This window comes from Megascapheus bottae, chromosome 2, assembly GCF_031878675.1.
Source record: "Megascapheus bottae isolate mThoBot1 chromosome 2, mThoBot2.hap1, whole genome shotgun sequence".
Lineage (NCBI taxonomy): Eukaryota > Metazoa > Chordata > Mammalia > Rodentia > Geomyidae > Megascapheus > Megascapheus bottae.
Window position 1 is genome coordinate 76,453,225 of NC_143510.1, and position 21,015 is coordinate 76,474,239.

The window sequence follows — 21,015 nt, forward strand, 5'->3', positions numbered from 1 at the left end:
TGCTGTGCCTTTGAATAACTCACTTAACCTCTGCCCATCCCAGAGACTGAAGTTGATCTCATTTCTCAAACTGTGCCCCTTGGATGATCCATGTGGAAAGTGAGCATATGTCCTCAAGAGTGTACAGTCCAGGGGCCAGGAGTATGGCCTACTGGTAAAGTGCTCATCTAGTATGCTCAAAACCCTGGGTTCCATTCCTTGGTACCACATACACAGAAAAATCAGGAAGTGATGCTGTAGCTCAAGTGGTAGAGCACTAGCCTTGAGAAAGCCCAAGGAGAGTGCCTAGGCCCTGAGTTCAAGTCCCAGGACTGGCAAAAAAAAATAACAAAAACAAAAAACAAGTGTACAGTGTAGGCTACTGTTGAGCCAGAAGAATTATCACCTTATTGTTACCCCTAAAAAGAGAATCAATTCCAGGTCTTGGATCTTGGAGTGTCTTTTTTTTAAAAGAATATCTAAACCTAAGGGTGAATGTTAAAGAGATCTTGAGAAACTGTCTGGCAATTTCCCAAAAGCTTATGAACAAAATTTAATGTGCACCCACAATCTGGCAGCATTCTGAGATCATAATCTAAGCCCTTTCTCAATCAACCAGCCTCTTTTCAGGTTCTCAAGAACCTTCTATGATTATAATGTTGAGACAAATCTGAATAAGATCATCAAACCATAAAGGGACTAAAAGACTACAAGTATCCTAAAAGCAAGGTATATGTCATTCCTCTCAGAAGTCCCTGGGGCTTAATTCTGTAAGTAGATGGATGAAGAATAGTAGACTTACCACTCAAGGAAAAAAAAAAAGAGAAAGCATAGGAGAATGGAGGGCTCATTGACAATGGACTTAATATTGTAAGAACTAACATGGACTAATAAAAAAAGGTTAAATGAAGAATGTATTGTCATATGTCCTTGCCCAAAATACTCAGTGTTGAAGTGTTGAATGATTAGCAGATCTCACAAAAGAATGTGTATTGGCCACTTTTTGGTCTGATTTTTTTCCACCTATGTACCTGACTTCAAAGAGAAGTTGCAAGGTAGTTGTCATGAGACTGGTTTCTAAAGACCACTGGATTTATTGGTTTCTGGGAGTGAACAAGTTATTGTTTAATGTAAATAAATCACTAAATGTTTATACTTCCAAATATTCTTCTCTTATCCTCAGGCAAAAAAGAGAAAGCAAAGCTCCTAAAGAGCTACGGAACTGGAGTAGTAGAGAGAGGCTGGACACCTTTAATGAATGGTTTTGTAGGCTTTACAGCAGGGAGACCCCCTCAACATGAAAGGGCCTTCAGCAAAACACTGGAGAGAGATGCTGGGGCTCTGCACAGCTCTCTATGCTTCCAAACTGTCAGCACAAAAATAGCAGCTCAGACCAATGCCTTCTATTATTTATTAGATGCTAAAATATTCTTCCTAAATATACTCGTAACAGGCCAGTGCTTTCTTCCATAATTTTAAGCCATTTTTAGTTTATGAGTTACATTGTATATTTCAGTGGGCACTGATACTACCAGCAGCAAAATCCTAATTAATGGGGAAAGAGTGACCTTTCCATTAAAATTCTTTTGAAGAAATAATGTATGTACCTGGCCAATAACAAAATAGGGCAAAACAGTAGGGAGCGAAAATTTTCTTTTGGCATCTGGTACTGAATCTTCCAGTATTTTCCATAGAAGCAACCACTGTTAAATGTCTTAGATATGCTCCTAGAAATATTGAGTGAACATCTACAAACATCTATGCACACCTATACCCCTACATCTTCTATATGTTCTTATGCTCTTTAGTGAAACTTCACACTCATCACAAGGCACATTGCAAATCTATACAGGTACACTACATACCTTAATACTAATGTCCTCTAATTATCCCAGCCCCTTTTGCTAGACATAATGATGGTTTCCACATTATTTCTTCCAGGAACATATTTTTGCCTAAACATATAAATAGGACTAGGGGATCAATTCAATAAAGTGGAATTTCATAGCCAAAGAACATGTGGATTTGAACTTTCAGATGTTGCCAAATGATGACAAGTAACCTTTGATGAGGATTGCCAAAAGTAAAATGTTCGTTGATGCCAAGAACAAGATTAAAGACTGCTTCACTAAACTTTAACATCTTAGGCAAGCATGCAGCACACTTAGTTATGAAACTTTATTTGCCCATCTAAACTTGTACACACATGCACGCACACACACACACATATATACACACACACACACACACATACACACACACACAGGATTATAAACCCATGCAAAATATACGGTGACAAGAGAAAACTAAATGAGGAACTTGTCAGAATTTCCTTACTTCCAAGTTACATGAGATCTGGTGGTGCAATGGGGTATCTCACTAATGTGTTGTTCTTCACTTTGTTCTCACTATCTTTTGTGGTCCCAGTTCTTTACCTCATTTTCCTTTTGTAACCACCTTATGGCTTCTACTTGTCCTTTCTCCTCCACACACAGGGAGCCATTTCCACCCCCCCACATGCACACACTGTTCACTACAGAAGTATCCAGTGTCCCTCCAGAAGTAATGTGCAGTGTCAGGCCAGGTGGATGACTGCAATATCAGTGGGGTGGACTCTGGCACAATAGAACTTTGATAGCATTTGGGGAGTCAGTAAACAAAGTCTTGTACCCAGTTCAACTTCCCTAATTGGATTCCTCTATCTAAAAAAAAAAAGTGGAGACCCAGAACATTCTCTAGTTTCTCTCATATTTACCCAACACACACTGTGCTACACTCCCTGCCTTCTTTCCTATTTGTTCTTCTAACCTGAGAAGCAGTATGGAGGTTTGATGTTTGTTTTGTAACCAGCTGTAACCATTTTCTTCTCTCTGATTCTGACTACAAACACATTACCCTCCTGGTAACCATCAAAAACCTGCATATAGCCAGGTTGAAACTAAATGAGGTCATTTGGTTCCGTTGGTAGCAACTTATTAAATAACTATTGTGGTAGCATTTAGAATGGTTTGTAAATATAAGATGACTTAGAAATTCTTATTTTTTGCCAGTTGTGGGGCTTAAAATCAGAGCCTGGGTTTTTGCCAGTTGTGGAGCTTAAAATCAGAGTCCTTGAGTTTTCTTATGTCTAGTGCTCTACCACTTGAGGCACAGTACCACTTCTAGCTTTTACTGTGTATATGGTACCGAGGAACCGAACCCTAGGTTTCATATGTGATAGGCAAGCACTCTACCCTTAGGCCACGGTCCTGGCCCTACGTATAATTTTCTTGCCAGTCCTGGGCCTTGAACTCAGGGCCTGAGCACTATCCTTGGGCTTTCCCAAGGCGAGAGCTCTACCACTTGAGCAACAATACTTCTTCTGGCTTTTTGTATGTGGTACTGAGGAATTGAACCCAGGTCTTTGTGCATGCTAGGCAAGCACTCTACCATTAGGCCAAACTCCTGGCCCCTACATATAATTTCTAAGTCCATAAATTCATAAACTATTATCTGAGTTGTGGGAAATAAAATAGTTGAATCTGTGCAGCAGCCACTTCAGCATCTTCATAGTCCAAGTATCCTTACTCCCTAGCTAGATGAGTTTTCAAAACTACTTAATTCTGAGAAGACATTAACCACTTGAAGTAAGCACTGCTATTGAAGAGGCCAATAACATCACACATTCTCTCTTCTTCTCTCTTACTAATTGTTCTCCAAGACCGGATGCCTAAGGTGATACAATAATGCAAACAAGTGGAGTCATTAGCTAGAGTTGCTAAGAAAGCTGGTTAATAGGGATACATTTAATCTTTGTCCTCCTTTTCCTTAAAAATTAGTTACAACACATGAAATAAAACACCCTGCTATAAACATGACAAAGAAAGCTGCTAATGAAGAAATCTGAGTTCTTTATATCCTCAAGGGGTCCCATGTCTACCCTAAAGTGTTACAATGACTTCTTTACATGGAAAAAGTAAATCTGATACATGGAAGTGGAGCTTCTGTTTCCTAAATTCAAATGAATCCTAAATACTAGAGGATTGCTGTGAACATAAAATGGGCTTTCTACAGTACCTATCACAAGTCAAACTCACTATTTAACACTATCACGACCATGGTGATGCTAGTCATTGTCAAGGACCTTACATACAGGGTCACAGTGAATGTGGAGTTACAACAGTCCCTCTGATCACCTGTGGCACTGATAGAATAATACCTGTGGTATTTGGGTCATAGCCCTAGAAAGCTACCTCAATATATCAATACAAACATGCTTACCATGACACTATCCACAATAGCCAAGTCATAGAATCAGCCTGATTGTCCATCAACAGATAGAGAAAATGGACAAAAGAGACTTTGATTTATGCACAATGGAGGAACAAAATTATGATGTAACTGGAGATCATTCTGTGAAGTAAAATAAGTCGGATTCAGAAAGACACACATTGCATACTTTCTGTCCTAGGTAGAAATTAGATTTTTTTTAAAAAAAAGCCTGTTGAAAGTAAAAGAAGAACTCTTGGGGGATGAAGGAGAGTAGAGAATGAAAGACACAAACACAGAGAGTGAATGAATATGGCTAAAGTATATGCAGTATGAAAATTAATGAAATCCATTAATCTATACAATTAATGAGCACTAATGAGAACCAAACATTCATGATTCATAAATACACACAGCTCACACTGTCAGATGTTTGGACAGTTGCTTTACTGTTACTGGCTAATAAGACTAGTTCATTAAAACACAAGATCCCAAGAAGTCCATGGATGAAATTTCACCTAATTTGTAGGTCAGAAAGCAAGCTCTTGCCTTCTGGGAAGCCCTGCCTGATTTCCTTTCTGCATGGGAAATCCGTTCATGTCTTCATCCATTGATAAGTACAGCCCATATTTATGATGTTATTATTTAATGGAGATAAAATTTTAGCTGAGAGGGCTGAGAGTTTGCCTAGTGGTAGAGTACTTGCCTAGAATGCATGAAGACCCAGGTTCGACTCCTCATGACCACGTACATAGAAAAAAAATGCCAAAAGTGGTGGTGTCGCTCAAGTGTAGAGCTCTATCTAGCCTTGAAAAAGCCCAAGGACAGTGCTCAGGCATTGAGTTCAAGCACCAGGACCGGCAAAAGAAATTTAGCTGAGAAATCAAAGCCACATCTAAATCTAGCCAGTCATAGAACCACATGTTCAAACACAGCACTAAGAAACATAATCAGTTCTTCTGTAACCTGACTGAAACGTCAGCTGAGATTAACCAAGGATGGGATTAGCCATACATTCATCTCTGGAGTTCACCAAGTCAATACAGTATAGATAACAGTGCAGCAAAAAACAGCCAAGCAAGCAAGAAAACAGAAAGTGGATTTCATGTCCAACAGATCAAGGGTTCAAATCCCAGGGAGTCACTAAATCATTTTGATCAACTATTTTCCCTCTCTGGGCTGCAGTTTTTGTGTCTGTAGAGAGAGGAATGAAGCACTTTCCTGGTTTGCAGCACAAGGAGCCAGGCCCCATCACCTGGTTAGCACTTGTTTCCCTTCCTTCCCTATCAGCGGATGACCCTGGTTGACTTGCTTTATTCCTCCTCCAAGAATGAAGAGCAAACCTAGCCCAGGTCATTGCCACACACTGCAGCGTGTTGCTTTCTACTCTATGCGTCATCACTCAAGTTTTGAGGCACTGCTTAAGGAGCCAAAGCCTTTCCTGAAGCTGAGGTCATAAAGCAAGATAAAGCTCTGCTTCCAGAAAGCAGACTTGATTAGTCAAAAGCAGAGTCACATCAGTAATCAATTTGCTGGTGGGTGTGGAAGTCCCATGCGAAACCCTGCAGAAAGAGGCTGGCCCATCCCATTCTCAGTGGACATTCCACCTGGACAAAAAGCTAAAGACTGGGAAGCTGCTACCCCTACTCACCCTGCCCTCTGGATGGAGAATTCTTGGATCTCAGCCTCTGGCAAGATGGAATAGGACAGTCACAAGATTCACACTTCAAGCTGTGCAACATAATCGTCTTGCTACATCTGGCGAGTGTCCTTCACAGCTTGGTTCTGTAGCTGCAGTGAAGTGCACAGCATATTCCTCACCTCCATGTCATGGGAACTGCTTCTGCTAGTTCCTTTGCTATTAACCTTTGCTTATCCAGGGACATCGGACAGGATTGTGGACATTGACACTGGTTGGATATTTGTGTACACATTTCTCTGTAGTTCCATAGGCTAGCAAAAAAAAAAAAAAAACAAACAAATAGACAAAAACCAGAAGTTTAAGTTCCATGTATCATGACTCAACACTAAATGTGTTTTGTCATGAAGAATAAAAACACAAACTAGTCATGGCAAACAGCAGGCATTAACCATATGACAAGCTATGTGCTAAGCCTGTTTATTATTATTATTATTATTATCCCATTTTGCATAAATGGAAACACTTTATTTCTTTAAATTTCAGAATAAGTGTACTGAGATCATTAAATATTTGAAGATATTGACATGATGTTTTTTGGACATTGCAGAGAATTTATAGGTTAATTCTGAGCTAAGCTAACATACTTGCAGTTCAAAGATATTGTAAATCTTTTTTTTTTTTTTTTTTTTTTTTTTGGCCAGTCCTGGGCTTGAGCTCAGGGCTTGAGCATTGTCCTTGGGCTTTCATCAAGGCTATTGCTCTACCTTGAGCCACAGCACCACTTCTGGCATTTTCAGTATGTGGTACTGAGGAATCGAACCTGGGTCTTCGTGCATGCTAGGCAGGCACTCTACCACTGGGCCAAACTCCTGGCCCCAATATTGTATATCTTTCCAGTAATTCAGACACTTTCAAATGTGTAAATAAGTTTTAGATTTTTCATGGAAGTGTCTTCTAGATTATTTCCTACATATTTTATAGTTTGAGGGTGGGATTGTATTTTCTGATATTTTCTAGATGGTTTTGATAAATTTGACACATACATAATTTAAAAAACAATCAGGTATTCATTACCTTTGTTGACTTGTTTAATTTTGCTTATTTCTTAATCAAATATGGCATGCTAGCCTTCTTTCACTTTTTTTTTGTTTCTTTTAAATCTGATCTTGACCAAAAAACTCCCAATATATCAAACAAACATATCAGGAGAGAAGACCAGGAAAGAGTTTCCTTATAATAAAATACAAAAAAGTATTACACCTATGACTCTATAATGTTTTATTTCATAAATTAATATGTATCTATGATATACAAACCCTTAGCCTAATTTTGATTATGTTCTAAAAACTAAGTCCCAGTGATTGTATATAGAGATTCCCTTCTTGAACACTTATTTGTTAAACATGTCATTTGAAATATGATGTAAAAATCAATGTTAATAAATTTGTTAATAAAAAAAAGTATTACACAGACAGTTAACAGTCATTAAACAGTACCAGTAAAGGCAAGATGGAGCTGTGTTTTACTAGCAGCTTCCCATCACTGCAACACACAAGTGGGAAAAGCGATCACAAAGACAAAAGGGGTGCTTTGGTTCAGTCTCATGAGAGCTGGTTCCTACAACTTGGGGCTGTGTTAAGACATCATGGCCAGAGTTTGTGGCCAATTATAACCACTCGCTTTCTTAGCCAGAGAGCAGGCAAAAAAGAGAAGAAAAGCAAGGGAACTAGGGTCCTACAATGATATTTAGAGTACACTCTCAACAACCTGCACTCTCCTTTAAAGAGGAGGTCTCACCTCCTCTAAAGCCTTTTTCTGAGGCCAAGCCTTTAACACACAGTCTTTTGTTCCTTTGAGGAACACATAAGAACCAAGCCATAACAATATTTACACTTCATTTTGGAATCACATTCTATGACCCTTTACAATTTTTCAAATGGTATCCATATGCCTTACCCAACTTGTATTTCACAAGCACTCCATGAGTAGGGAAAACTAGTCTTGGCCCATTTGAAAAAGAAAACTCAGCCAAGAGCAAATTGTTCACAGCTATAATCCTAGCTACTCAAGAGGTTGAGATCTAAAGATCACAGTTCAAAGCCAGCCTAGTCAGAAAAATCCACTAAATGTTCATATCCAATTAAGCAGCAAAAACCCAAAAGTGGACCTGTGGCTCAAATGGTAGTGCACCAGCTTTGAGCCAGAAAAGCCATGAGAGAGTACCAATTCAAGCCCTAGTGCTAACATAGGAAAAGAAAGGAAGGAAGGAAGGAAGGAAGGAAGGAAGGAAGGAAGGAAGGAGAGAGAGAGAGAGAGAGAGAGAGAGAGAGAGAGAGAGAGAGAGAGAGAGAGAGAGAGAGAGAGAGAGAGAGAGAGAAAGAAAGAAAGAAAGAAAGAAAGAAAGAAAGAAAGAAAGAAAGAAAGAGACAAATTGATAATAAGCATTCTAAGGTTTTAGAGCCACATGCTCACATACATTGGAGTTGTAAACCTGTTAAGAATTTGGGTCAAAAGAGTCAATTAACTAGCTGGGCAAGGTGACTTTCACCTGTAATCCTAGTTACTCAGGAGGTTGAGATCTGAGGATTGGTTCAAAGCCAGCCCCGGCTTTACAAAGTCCAGTCCAAGAGACTATTATCTCCAATTAATCACCGGAAAACTGGAAGTGGTGCTGTGGCTCAAGGGGTAGGGTGGTAGCCTTTAGCTGAAGAGCTCAGGCACAACGCCCAGGCCCAGAATTCAAGCCCCATAACCAACAAAAAAGAGTCAATTAACTGATAAAAGAATGAAGTAATTAGGTCCATGTAGATCTAAATGGGTCATTTTATGAGATGGAGGGGAAATGGATGAGAAGTAGCCCTTAAATTAATTTTACTAAGTATGGCTGACATAACTACACTTTATATTTGTTTAGCTTATCAAAACACCTAAACACCTCAAGGCTTCTGAAAAGTATGTTATTTTTTTTTTTTTTTGCCAGTCCTGGGCTTGAGCTCAGGGCCTGAGCACTGTCCTTGGACTTTCTCAAGGCTAGAGATCTACCACTTCAGCCTCAGCACCACTTCTGGCTTTTTTCTATGTATGTGGTACCGAGGAATCGAACCCGGGTCTTTGTGCATGCTAGGCAAGCACTCTACCACTAGGCCAAATTCCCGGCCCACTGCATACCTTTTTAAAAACATAGTTTTAATTATCATTAAGTAGTTGTACAAAGAAGTTTGTTGTTAAAACAATTAGTCTTGATCATTGTCACCCTGTCAACATTTTCACTCTTCTCCTCCCTACCCACTTCTTCCCTTGTTCTAATTAATTTTGTAGGGTATACATTGGATTCTTATTTGCATTTTCACTTTTTTCCACTTTATTTGTATTCCCCTTCCCCTACCCCTCCACCCCCTTTGAGTATCTGCTTTCTGGTGTTTTTACTACATTTTCCTCATTCTTAGGACCTTGCATTCTTGTTTGGCTTTTTTGCTCAAGGCTAGTGCCATACTTTTACTTTTTTCCTCCTCTGCTTGTCTGTCTGGACTGGCTTTGAACTATTATTTTTAGCTTTCTGCATAGTCAGTATTTCAGGTGTAAGCTACCTGTGCTTGGATTGAAGCAATTTCCTTTTCTCTCTTCTTTCCTTTCCCTCCCTTCTTCCCCGCCTGTCGCCTCTCTTCCCTCTCCCCCCTCCCTCCATCTCTCTTCTCTCTTCTCTCTCTCTCTCTCTCTCTCTCTCTCTCTCTCTCTCTCTCTCTCTCTCTCTCTCTCTCTCTCTCTCTTTCTCTCTCTCTCTCTCTCTCTCCCTCTCTCCCTCCCTTTCTTTCTTCCTTCCTTCTTTCTTTCTTTTTTTGGGCATGAACTCAGGGCCTGCTCTGCGCCTCTTTGTGCTCAAGGCTACTGCTCTACCACTTCCAGTTTTTGTGTGGTTAATTGGAGATATGAGTCTCATGGGACTTTTCTGCTTTGGCTGGTTTTGAACCATGATCCTCAAATCTCAGCCTTATGAGCACCTAGGATTACAGGTGTGAGCCAGCATTGTGTCATTCCTTCATTTCTTAAATCAGTTATATAACTCTCCTACCTGGCTACATTATTGCTTGTTTGCTTTCTCTTTTTTTCTTTTTTGGGTTGTTGGTCACAGGGGTTGAACTCTGGGCCTGGGCGTTGTCCTTGAGCTCTTCAGCTCTGCAAAAGTTAGTATAATATGTATATTCTGAGGAGCAATGTATTCAGAGATGAGAGTCGCTCCTACGTTCCCTAAGTAGGGGAATGAGCAATACCTCCCCTGAGAGAAGCCAATGCCAGCCCCTCCTGCTTCATGATGAGAAGGGTGGCAGTCACCAGCTATGTATCTGCTGATGTGTCATTCACTGAATTTAAGAAGTATTGCTCCCCACAGGTGAATCATGAGGTTTCATGACAGAACAGGAAGACCAAATTTGGGCTAAGTCACCAGTTCTATTCACGAGCTTGTCAGTTTCCAAGAGGCTAATTTGTTGCACAATTAAAGTTGATTTTTTTCGTTTGATTTTACTCCTGAAAATAATGGAATCAAAACATACTTTTCAGGGGCTGGGAGTTTGGCCTAGTGGTTAAAGTGCTTGCCTAGCATGCATGAAGACCCGGGTTCGATTCCTCGGTACCATATATAGAAAAAAGCCGGAAGTGGTGCTGAGGCTCAAGTGGTAGAGCTCTAGCCTTGAGAAAGTCCAAGGACAGTGCTCAGGCCCTGAGCTCAAGCCCAGGAACGGCCAAAAGAAAAAGAAAAAAGCTGGAACATAGGGGAGTTCTATGTTTAGCCTTTTGAGGCAATTCCACTACTTGGCATTTACCCAACCATCCAGAATCTAGGACATACTAAATCCACCAGCACAACAATGTTCATTGCAGCATTATTCACCATAGCAAAAATATGGAACCAACCTAGATGTCCCTCAGTTGATGAGTGGACCAACAAGTTGTGGTATTTGTACACAATGGAATTCTATGCTGCTGTCAGAAAAAACGACATCGCCCCATTTGTTAGGAAATGGAAAGACTTAGAAAAAAATCATATTAAGTGAAGTAAGCCAGACTCAAAGGAACTTAGGCTCAATGGTTTCCCTCATTCGTCATAATCAGTAGAAACCTTGGGCTCTCCTAGCAGAGATTTGCAATACAGCAAAACCTTGATACATAAGGCCATATAGTATGAAGCTAATTGAAAGGACCTCCAGGATATTGAAACAAAAGCCATATAATGAATGATTGTTGTCCTTAATGTACTATGCTATCTCTCATCTCCTTTGCTGTCCCTTGGCTATCTCATATTGTTACAGTACCTCACTTTGTTATCTGATATATTGGATTTATTTGTATTTGGTTATTTGAAACTGGATAGGGAAGGGGGGAAAACCAAGATGGGGCGGGGGGGGATGGCGGTGGGGGGGAGGGTAAATGATACCAAGACATGTGAAAGGGTATCAATGTATGTGAATTAATGCACCTTCTATATGGTAACCCTTTTATTAATTACAATAAAAATATACATAAAAAAAGAAAAAAGCTGGAAGTGGTGCTGAGGCTCAAGTGGTAGAGCTCTACCCTTGAGAAAGTCCAAGAACAGTGTTCAGGCCCTGAGCTCAAGCCCAGGTCTGGCAAAAAAAGGTATTCAGTCAGGCTCAGTGACTCATGACTATAATCCTAGCTACACAGAAGGCTGAGATCTGAGGATAGCGGTTCAAAACCAGCTCAGGCACTAAAGTCCGTTAGACTCTTACCTCCAATTAACCACTAGAAAACCAGAAGTGGTCCTGGGGTTCAAAGGTAGGGCAGTAGCCTTGAGCTGAAGAGCTCAGGGACAGTGCCCCATGACTGAGGTATGTGTGGGGGGTGGAGGGGGGAGGAAGGAATGCAAGGTCCTAAATTCAAGTCACAGTATGCCACAATCACAAAAAAAGAAGTTGCTCCAAACCCATCATATTAATCATAGCTGCTAATTTCCTTACAAATGGCATGGGCTTTATAATGAAATTACAGTGTGCTAGCTAACAAGAGGTTTGTTTTATAGGAAGTAATTTTCAGGGAAACTCCAGATTCTATTGTAAATTCCCAAAATTATAAAATTGAACTTTTAACAAATAAGTGGGGGGAAACAAACTCTAGAACAGAAACATACTAGAGCAATATCTTCTAGTTAATCTCCTATGAGCAAAAGGGGGGAAATTTACCTTAACTGAAACAAATAAAGTTTTCTGTATCATAATAGAAGATGATAGCTAATGAGCTAATTGCTATATGTGATGGGCTGAATGAATCTTTTTTTTTTTTTGGTGTGTGTGGGAAGGGGGAAACCCCATACTTCTTAAACCTGTGAACTTGTACAAGTTTATATTTGGACACCTCCTGTTCCCCCACACCTGTTCATTCAAGCATTAGACCTAAGTACTTGCAAAGCAAATGGATATGCCTGTAGAGCAATGGATAAAAATAATCTGAGCTCTCCTTGTAACACTGTCAAAGTGATCTGACCAAATAGATCTAATTTTATAGGATGAAGTAGAGAGTAGGTGTTTCTTCACATCTTATTACACATTCGTATTATTCATTGTGTATAAAATAGCCAACCCCCATTCCAAGAGGATGAGTAGATAATGTTTGCTGAGGGGCTCAAATACTATTTCATGGTCTCTGACACAAAGCTCCTGAATGTGTTACTGTCACACAAAGACCAGGACTTCAAAGAGCAAAGGAGGGACAATTTATATACCTCAAGAGATAATCCTGGCATATGATGAACAGACTCAATGTGGAAACCCAAACCAAAGAATGCTCCCCAAAACCTTAAAGCCTCAAAAATGAGGCCCCAAGTGAAAATTTCTATACCATCAAAGATTTAGACACAAAAGACCCAGGACTGGTATCTATCTACTTGAGAAACAAAAAGGATACATTTATATTATATTTTTCTTTACTTTCTGTTACTATAACAAAATATTTTAAATTACCAATTTATAAAGAAGAAAGATTTTTCTAGGTATGATGTTGCATGCCTTTATTCCCAGCACTTAGGAGTCTAAAACATGAGGATTGTGAGTTCAGGGCTAGCCTGGATTACATACACAGGCCTTGATTAAAAATTAAAAAAAAAAAGAAAGAGAGAGGATGGGGGAGGGAAGAAAAGAAAGAGAAAGAAAGGAAGGAGATAGAAAGAGATAGAGAGAGAGAGAGAGAGAGAGAGAGAGAGAGAGAGAGAGAGAGAGAGAGAGAGAGAGAGAGAGGAGAGAAGCTGTTCATTTTTACAGTGGCCAAGGAGTGAAAACTAGAAAGGGGACTTGGATAAGGTCCTACCCACCCTTATTGCGATGTCTCCAACAAGCAAGCTCCCTCACTAGCACCCCTCACTTCTACGTTGCTCCCACCTCCCAAGGGTGCCACACTAGGTGACAAGCCTTTAAACACATTTCAGACCCACACTACAGCATTTAATATTGTGAGCATTTAATAAGTATAAATACATTTTTCTATCTGGGGAACGTTATAGCTCTTTCATTCACTCTATGTTCAGAGACCTCAAGTCATGTTCTGCTTTCTAAATCACATCTGTAAAATCTTACTTTCAAATTGTCTTCCTTTGTAATAGGACCAAAACAAACTCTACTTAAAATACCCCCCCCATTTTTTTGGCTATTTTAGGCAGAGTCCAAATTTTTCTAAGTCATTTATTGGAGATAAGAGCCCCATGGACTTTTCTGCCCAGGCTGAAAACCATGATCCTGAGATCTCAGCCTCCTGAGTAGCTAGGACTACAGGTATAAGCCATCAGTACCCAGCCAAAAAAAGAAAGAAAGAAAAAAAAAGTTTTATTAAGGAAGGACCATAATAAAGAAGAAACAACTGAAGGAAATTGGGAATGGTAAACTAAATAAACAGATAAATGGTATCTTGAATCTTGATAGCCATATATGAATTGTGTACTTCACTTTCATATAATTAGACCTGCTCTGTGATTGCCTATTATGAGAGTTCTTATCGTTAACCTATATTGTAATTCTTTGAACATTTTTTATGAGTCCTATTCAGGGAAATGATACATCCCATTAAAAGTTGCCTAACATGCTATTTGTGTGAGGTGTTGGTAGATAATGGAGTCTATTATTATCTCATAAGAGACAGTAAAAAGAATTGTTTTTACATAAAAGCTTCTTTGAAGTAAATTTCATAAATATGAAATATATATGAATATATATGTTGATATATATATATGCAAGTCTTGGGACTTGACCTCGGAATTTGGGCACTGTCTCAGAGCTTCTTTGCTCAAGGCTAGCAGTCTACCACTTGAGCCATGGTACCAATTCTGGCTTTTTTTTTTTGTTTATGTGGTACTAAGGAATGGAAACCAGGGCTTCATGCATGCTAGGCAAGCACTGTACCACAACCACATTCCTAGCCTCTTAAAATATTTTATTTTATTTTTTTTAATTTTTTATTGTAATTAGTAAAAGGGTTACATGATATTTGCCAGATAGAAGGTGCATTAATTCACATACATTGATACCCTTTCACATGTCTTGGTACCCATTACCCTCCCCCTCACCCCTCCCCACCCATCTTGGTTTTCCCCCCTTCCCTATCAAATTTCAAATAACCAAATACAAATAAATTCAATATATCAGATAACAAAGTGAGATACTGTAACAATATGAGGTAACCAAGGGACAGCAAAGGAGATGAAAGACAACATAGTACATTAAGGACAACAATCATTCGTTATATGGCTTTTGTTTCAATCAAGTTTTATTCAAATATGCAAAACTACTTTTTTAAGAAATGCCTGAATCGGCCGGGAGTTTGGCCTAGTGGTTAAAGTGCTTGCCTAGCATGCATGAAGACCCGGGTTCGATTCCTCGGTACCACATATAGAAAAAAAGCCGGAAGTGGTGCTGAGGCTCAAGTGGTAGAGCTCTAGCCTTGAGAAAGTCCAAGGACAGTGCTCAGGCCCTGAGCTCAAGCCCAGGACTGGCAAAAAAAAAAAAAAAAGAAATGCCTGAACCGAGGACTGGTGGCTCATACCTATAGCCATGGCTACTTAGGAGGCTGAGATCTGAGGAATGTGGTTCAAAGCTACTCTAGGCAGGAAACTCTGTGAGTTTCCTGTAATTAACTATCAATTTTTTTTTAAATAGCTGAGATATAATAATCAAAACAGCTTGGTACTGGCACAAGAACAGGCCTGAAGACCAATGGAATAGAACTGAGGACCCAGATATTAAACCACAGACCTATGGCCATCTAATCTTTGATAAGGGAGCCAAAAAAATAGAATGAAAGAAAGACAGCCTCTTCAACAAATGGTGCTGGTAGAACTGGTTAAGCACCTGTAGACAAAGTTGGATCCTTCTCTGTCACCCTGCACTAGCATTAACTCCAAATGAATCAAAGACCTCAGGTAAAAGCTGACACACTGAAAACTTTACAAGAAGGAATAGGAGACACAGTAGGCCTCCTTGGCACAGGTCGAAACTTTCTTAATAAGGACCAAAAATCACAACAAATCAGAGAAAGGCTGGATAAGTGGGACTGCATTAAAGTGCAGAGCTTATATATGGCAAAGGTCATAGCTAGCAAATTAATTAGGAAGTCTACAGAATGGAAGAAAATCTTCACTAACCATGCAACAAAGGCCTCAAATCTAAAATATATCAACAGCTCAAAAAATTGAATCACCCCAAAACTAATCTCCAAAATAAGAACCATCCCATTAAAAGATGGGCCAAAGTCTTAAGAGAGTCTTCTCTGAAGAAGAAATAAAAATGGCCTATAGACACATGAAGAAATGCTCAACATCTCTGGTCATAAAAGAAATGCAAATCAAAACAACTCACTCCAGTTAGAATGGCCAGGATCAGGAAAACTAATAACAACAGATACTGGAGGGGATGTGGCTAGGAGGGATCACTACTACACTGTTGGTGGGAGTGCAAACTCGTTCAACCACTATGGAAAGCAGTATGGCAGTTCCTCAAAAGACTAAACATAGAGCTCCCCTATGACCCAGCAATTCCACTACTTGGTATTTATCCAATCATCCAGAAACAAGGACAGACTAAATCCACTAGCACAATGATGTTCATTGCAGCACTATTTACCATAGCAAAGATATGGAACCAACCCAGATAACCCTCAGTTGATGAGTGGATCAACAAGATGTGGTATTTGTACACAATGGAATTCTATGCTGCTGTCAGAAAAAAAGAATGACATCGCCCCATTTGTAAGGAAATGGAAAGACTTAGAAAAAATCATATTAAGTGAAATAAGCAGACTCAAAGGAACATAGGCTCAATAGTTTCACTCATTTGTAATAATCAGTAGAAACCTTGGGCTCTCCTAGCAGAGATTTACAGTAGAACAAAATCTAGAGACACAAGGCCAAATAGTATGACACTAAATGTAAGAACCTCTAGGATAAAGAAACAAAAGCCATATAATGAGTGATTGTTGTCCTTAATGTACTGTTATCTCTCATCTCTTTTGCCATCCCTTGGTTATCTCATATGGGTACAATATTTCACCTTGTTATCTGATATATTTTATATGTGCTTAATTGGTTATTTGAAATTGGATAGGGAAGGGGTGAAATCAAATGAGCAGGGGGAGGGTTGGAGGGAAATGAGGACCATGACATGAGAAAGGGTATCAATGTATGTGAAGTTATGCACCTTTTATCTGGTGAATATCTATTAATTACAATTAAAAAAAATAGCTGGGAGTGGGGCACAGTGACTGTGCTCATGCTTGCAGTCCTAGATACTCAGGAGGCTGAGATTTGAGGATCATGGTTCAATGCCAGCCTGGGCACTAAAGACTGTGAGACTCTTATCTCCAATTAACCAGTAGAAAACTGGAAGTGGCACTGAGTAGAGCAGTAGCCTTGAGCTGAAGAGCTCAGGGACAGCGCTCAGGCGCAGAAATCAAGTCCCAGGACTGACCGGAAAAAAAAAAAAAAGCTGGGAGTGAAGCTCTGCCTTAAGTAGCAGAGTGCTAGCCTTGAGCAAGAAAGCTCAGGGATAGTGCCCAGGCCAAGTTCAAGTTCCAGGACCAACACACACACACACACACACACACACACACACACACACACAGAGCCAATTGCCTAGACAATACTATTTTCACCTTAAAAATTGTTCCATGATTACCACATGCAGCCATGTGGTGGCTTATGCCTGTAATCCTTGCTACTCAGGAGGCTGAGATCTGATTATCTCAATTCAAAGCAAGCTCAGATAGAAGTCTGTGAGACTCCATCTCCAATTAATCAGCTAAATGGCAGATTAGAGGTATGGCTTAAATGGTAGAGTAAAAAAGCTGAAAGAGGGCATTCGTTCAAGACCCAGTACAAGCCAAAAAAAAAGTATCTTACATCCATGTTGTAAATATCACAAAAAAGCTCCTTGGGACAATTACTTTGTGCTAATGAAAAAAAAACTTAACACAATGTTACATGCTCAAAATTCCTGTCCTTTTATTCATTTTAAGTTTTCAGATCCAAAACAGGTAAATTAAAGGTTTTCTTGTTGATGCTGCCTGCTTAAGAGTTCTTTCCATTTAGGATTTCATAGTGAGTTATGAACATAGGCCGTGATGTGGGAAATGCAGAAACCATGACGTTCCTCCTTGACTCCCTCTGATAAAAGCTCAAAACTTTCTTTTCACAGAAAAGAAGTAAGTTAACTATGGAGGGAATAATTAGCATTGATATCTAACACAATCAGTAAAGCTCAAGGTTTTGTAAAGAAGGTGCTGTGATGCTATTCCCCTCTCTTCAGCCTGTATTTTAAAAAACATGGCCCAACATGGTTACTTGAGCTCCAGCTGTTGTAACTGCATTTCAGCAAATGGAAGAGGAAATGACTAAAGGCGAGTATTCCCTTGTGGTAGAAAGAACAATGGCCTGATAAATATGTTCACATCCTAATACACGAAACTTGTACATGTTACTTTTCACAGAAAAAAAAAAGGCATGGTGGATGTGATTCAATTAGAGCACTTTGGATGAGGAGAAATGTTCCAGGTTTGACCCATCTAGTTTTCTACTTCCATAACTGTAAGAAAATAAACTTAGATCATTTTATGCCATTCAGTTTGTAGCATTTGTTACAGCAGAATCAGTAGGAAATGAATACATCTTCTCTTAATCTAGCAAAAACAAGACACAATTGAAAAATGGGCTGAACTTGCATATTCTTCCCACAATGTTTAGATAGGTAGGTAGGTAGGTAGGTAGGTAGGTAGGTAGGTAGGTGGATGAAGAGAGATTGCTGAGACAGATAGATAGATAGATAGATAGATAGATAGATAGATAGATAGATAGATGAATCGATCTAGGGGATAAAGTCTTTAAGCATATGCATGTAAGCAGGACTTATATCATTGACTTGTCCTCTTGACTCACTCCCCCATTATCTTCCCTGCTTTACTCTCTCCTGCTGAGGAATTCCATTTGTTCCATGAGAATCAAAACAGTGAGTTTCTGGGCCATTCATTCCAACTTAAAGATATAGGTAGGTAGGTAGGTAGGTAGGTAGGTAGGTAGGTAGATAGATAGATAGTAGATAGATGGATAGATGTATTTGTGTATGTGTAGAAAATAGATTTTAATATAAGAAATAAATACAAGTCAGCCATCCATGTCTCATACCTATAATCCTTAGCTATACAGGAGGCTGAGCTCTGAGGATTGTCTTTCAAAACCAGCTTGGGAAGGAAAATTCATGAAACTCTTATCTCTAGTTAACCACCAAGAAGCCAGAAGTAAAACTGTGACTCAAGTGGTACAGTAATAACCTTGAGACAAAAAAGCTCAGAGGTAGGGCTGGGAGTTTGGCCTAGTGGTAGAGTGTCTGCCTAGCATGCACAAAGACCCACATTTGATTTTTTGGTACCATGTACACAGAAAAAACCGGAAATGGTGTGTGGCTTAAGTGGTAGAACCCTAGCCTTGAGAAAGCCCAAGGACAATACTCAGGCCCTGAGTTTTGGCCCCCCAGGACTGGGGGGAAAAAAAGCTCAGAGAGAGCACCCAGGCCCTGAATTCAAGCCTCAATACCAGTACATACACACACACACACACACACACACACACACACATCAAAGGAAATGCAAGATGATATGTGTTCCCCCTATAAAAGGTAGTGATACACCACCACCATCATCCTCTCTTCACACCGAGAGCCTAGCACTGTGACTGGTTCTCTTCTTGTTTCTCTAAAACAGAGACACTTGGAGAGGCAGAGCACGGCTCCAGCTCTCTGGGTCTCCTGACAACTTGGCAGCACGATGTTTTCTAGGCTAAAATCCAACCTCTGTGGATTCAAGCTGCTGTTCAGTCTCAAATATTTACCTTGCCTGGCTCCTTGGGCTAATTAAAGAAGGAGCTGTATTCTCCCTGGCGCTCCCTAAATCTCTTTTCAAAGACAGAAGCAGCAGCAGACCAGTTGTGACAGCCCCATCATTCACCTCTCCAGCCTCTGTGTCTCCTTTACAAGTGTGCTTTTCAAATCAGAAACGGTTCAGTTGGCCACACTCTGCCCCAGCTGCTCTCAGCTGACCTTGATGTTGCCCCCTCCCCCAAAAACCATCTCCCCCAAAGCCAAAGTGGCCTCCACAGTCTATCTTACCTGACCTATGGCTGCCTCTGGAAAAGATGCTCAAGACCAAATACTGCCAGCCTACTCTGCCACATACAACACAGCATTTCATTGTGAATTATTATTTTTATTATCTATATAGTTAATATAAGATAAATTCAAGATGAAGACAGATTGTTTTTCTCTTCTCTTAGAGTACCTGTCACTGAGCTCAAGATTCTCCTGTCCCTGGTAATCTGCTACCAGTCTCATACATAAAAGTTTAAAAAGATGAGCATAATGACTTTAAACAAGTAAGCACTCCACCTACCACTAAGTCACATTCCCAGCCCATTTTAGCCATTTTAATGTACAGTTGCCTATACACAGTTCACAGTGTGATACAACCAACACCATCATTTGCCTCTAGAACTTCTCAGTTTTCACAAAATAAGTCAGTACCCGATAAACAATAACTTCACTAGCTGCCAGCAACTACCATTCTATTTTCTATCTCTATGAATTTGAGACAGTAGGTACCTCAAGTTAATAGAATTGCACAATGTATGTCTTTTTGTGCCTGGCTTGTTTCATGTAGCATATTTTCCTTGAGGTTCATTCATATTGGAGCACATGTTAGAAGGTCATTCTTCCTTATGGGCAAATACTGCCCCATTGTTCAGGTACACCACATCTCCTTTATCCATGTATCGGTGGATAAATATTTCTATGGCTTCTGGGTTCAGCGATTGTTGCTACCATGAACATGGGTGTTCTTGCAGGTATATTTCTAAATGATCGGCTTCAAGGCATAAAAGATGAACGGGACATTGTCAGCAAAGAAGTGCATTGGCGGGTGGGACTGTATAGATGAAAGAAAGTAGAATAGTGAGCTGGGCATGGTGGCTCATGCCTGTAATCCTAGCTACACAGGAGAATGAGATCTGAAGGTCGAAGTTCAAAGCCAGCCAGGGCACTGAAGCTGAAGTCCATGAGACTCTTATTTCCAATTAACCACTAGAAAACCAGAAGCGGTGTTGTGGCTCAAGGGCTAGGGTAGTAGCCTTGAGCTGAAATGCTGTGGGACAATGCCCAGACCCAAGGGTAGGTCGGCAGCCTTGAGCTGAAGAGCGCAGGGACAGCGCTAAGGCCCAGAGTTTAAGCCTCATGACCCACAAAAAAAAAAAAAGAAGGAAAGAGAGAGGAAGAAAGGAAGGAAGGAAGGAAGGAAGGAAGGAAGGAAGGAAGGAAGGAAGGAAGGAAGGAAGGAAGGAAGGAAGGGAAGGAAGGAAGGAAAAGAGAAGCCTGGCTTGTTCAGTGAGTGATGGGGCCACAGAGGCAGCAGCATGGATGAGGGACAGAGTAAAGGTGAGACAGGAAGCAGGGGTAGACCAGGCCACTGAAGTCTAAAAATGTAAATCAGTTTTCTATTATTGTAATGGATTCCGAAAACAGTCAGCCAATAAGGACAAATGATTTCATTTGGGCATTGTGCCAAAGGTTCCAGTCCATATTTGACTGGCCCTGTTGCTTTGGGGCCTGTGGTGA

The 21,015-nt window shown here is 40.1% G+C and overlaps 1 protein-coding gene across 1 annotated transcript in view; it reads right to left on the bottom strand.

Annotated features, from left to right (window-relative positions):
- Positions 1-21,015, bottom strand: part of LOC150067344 (uncharacterized) — a 250,923-nt gene that overhangs the window by 99,092 nt on the left and 130,816 nt on the right. The window contains exon 8 of the mRNA XM_090328383.1: positions 5,879-6,180. Within this exon, the coding sequence (XP_090184509.1) occupies positions 6,100-6,180 (81 nt within the window). The 3' untranslated portion in view covers positions 5,879-6,099. The remainder of the gene's footprint in view (positions 1-5,878; positions 6,181-21,015) is intronic.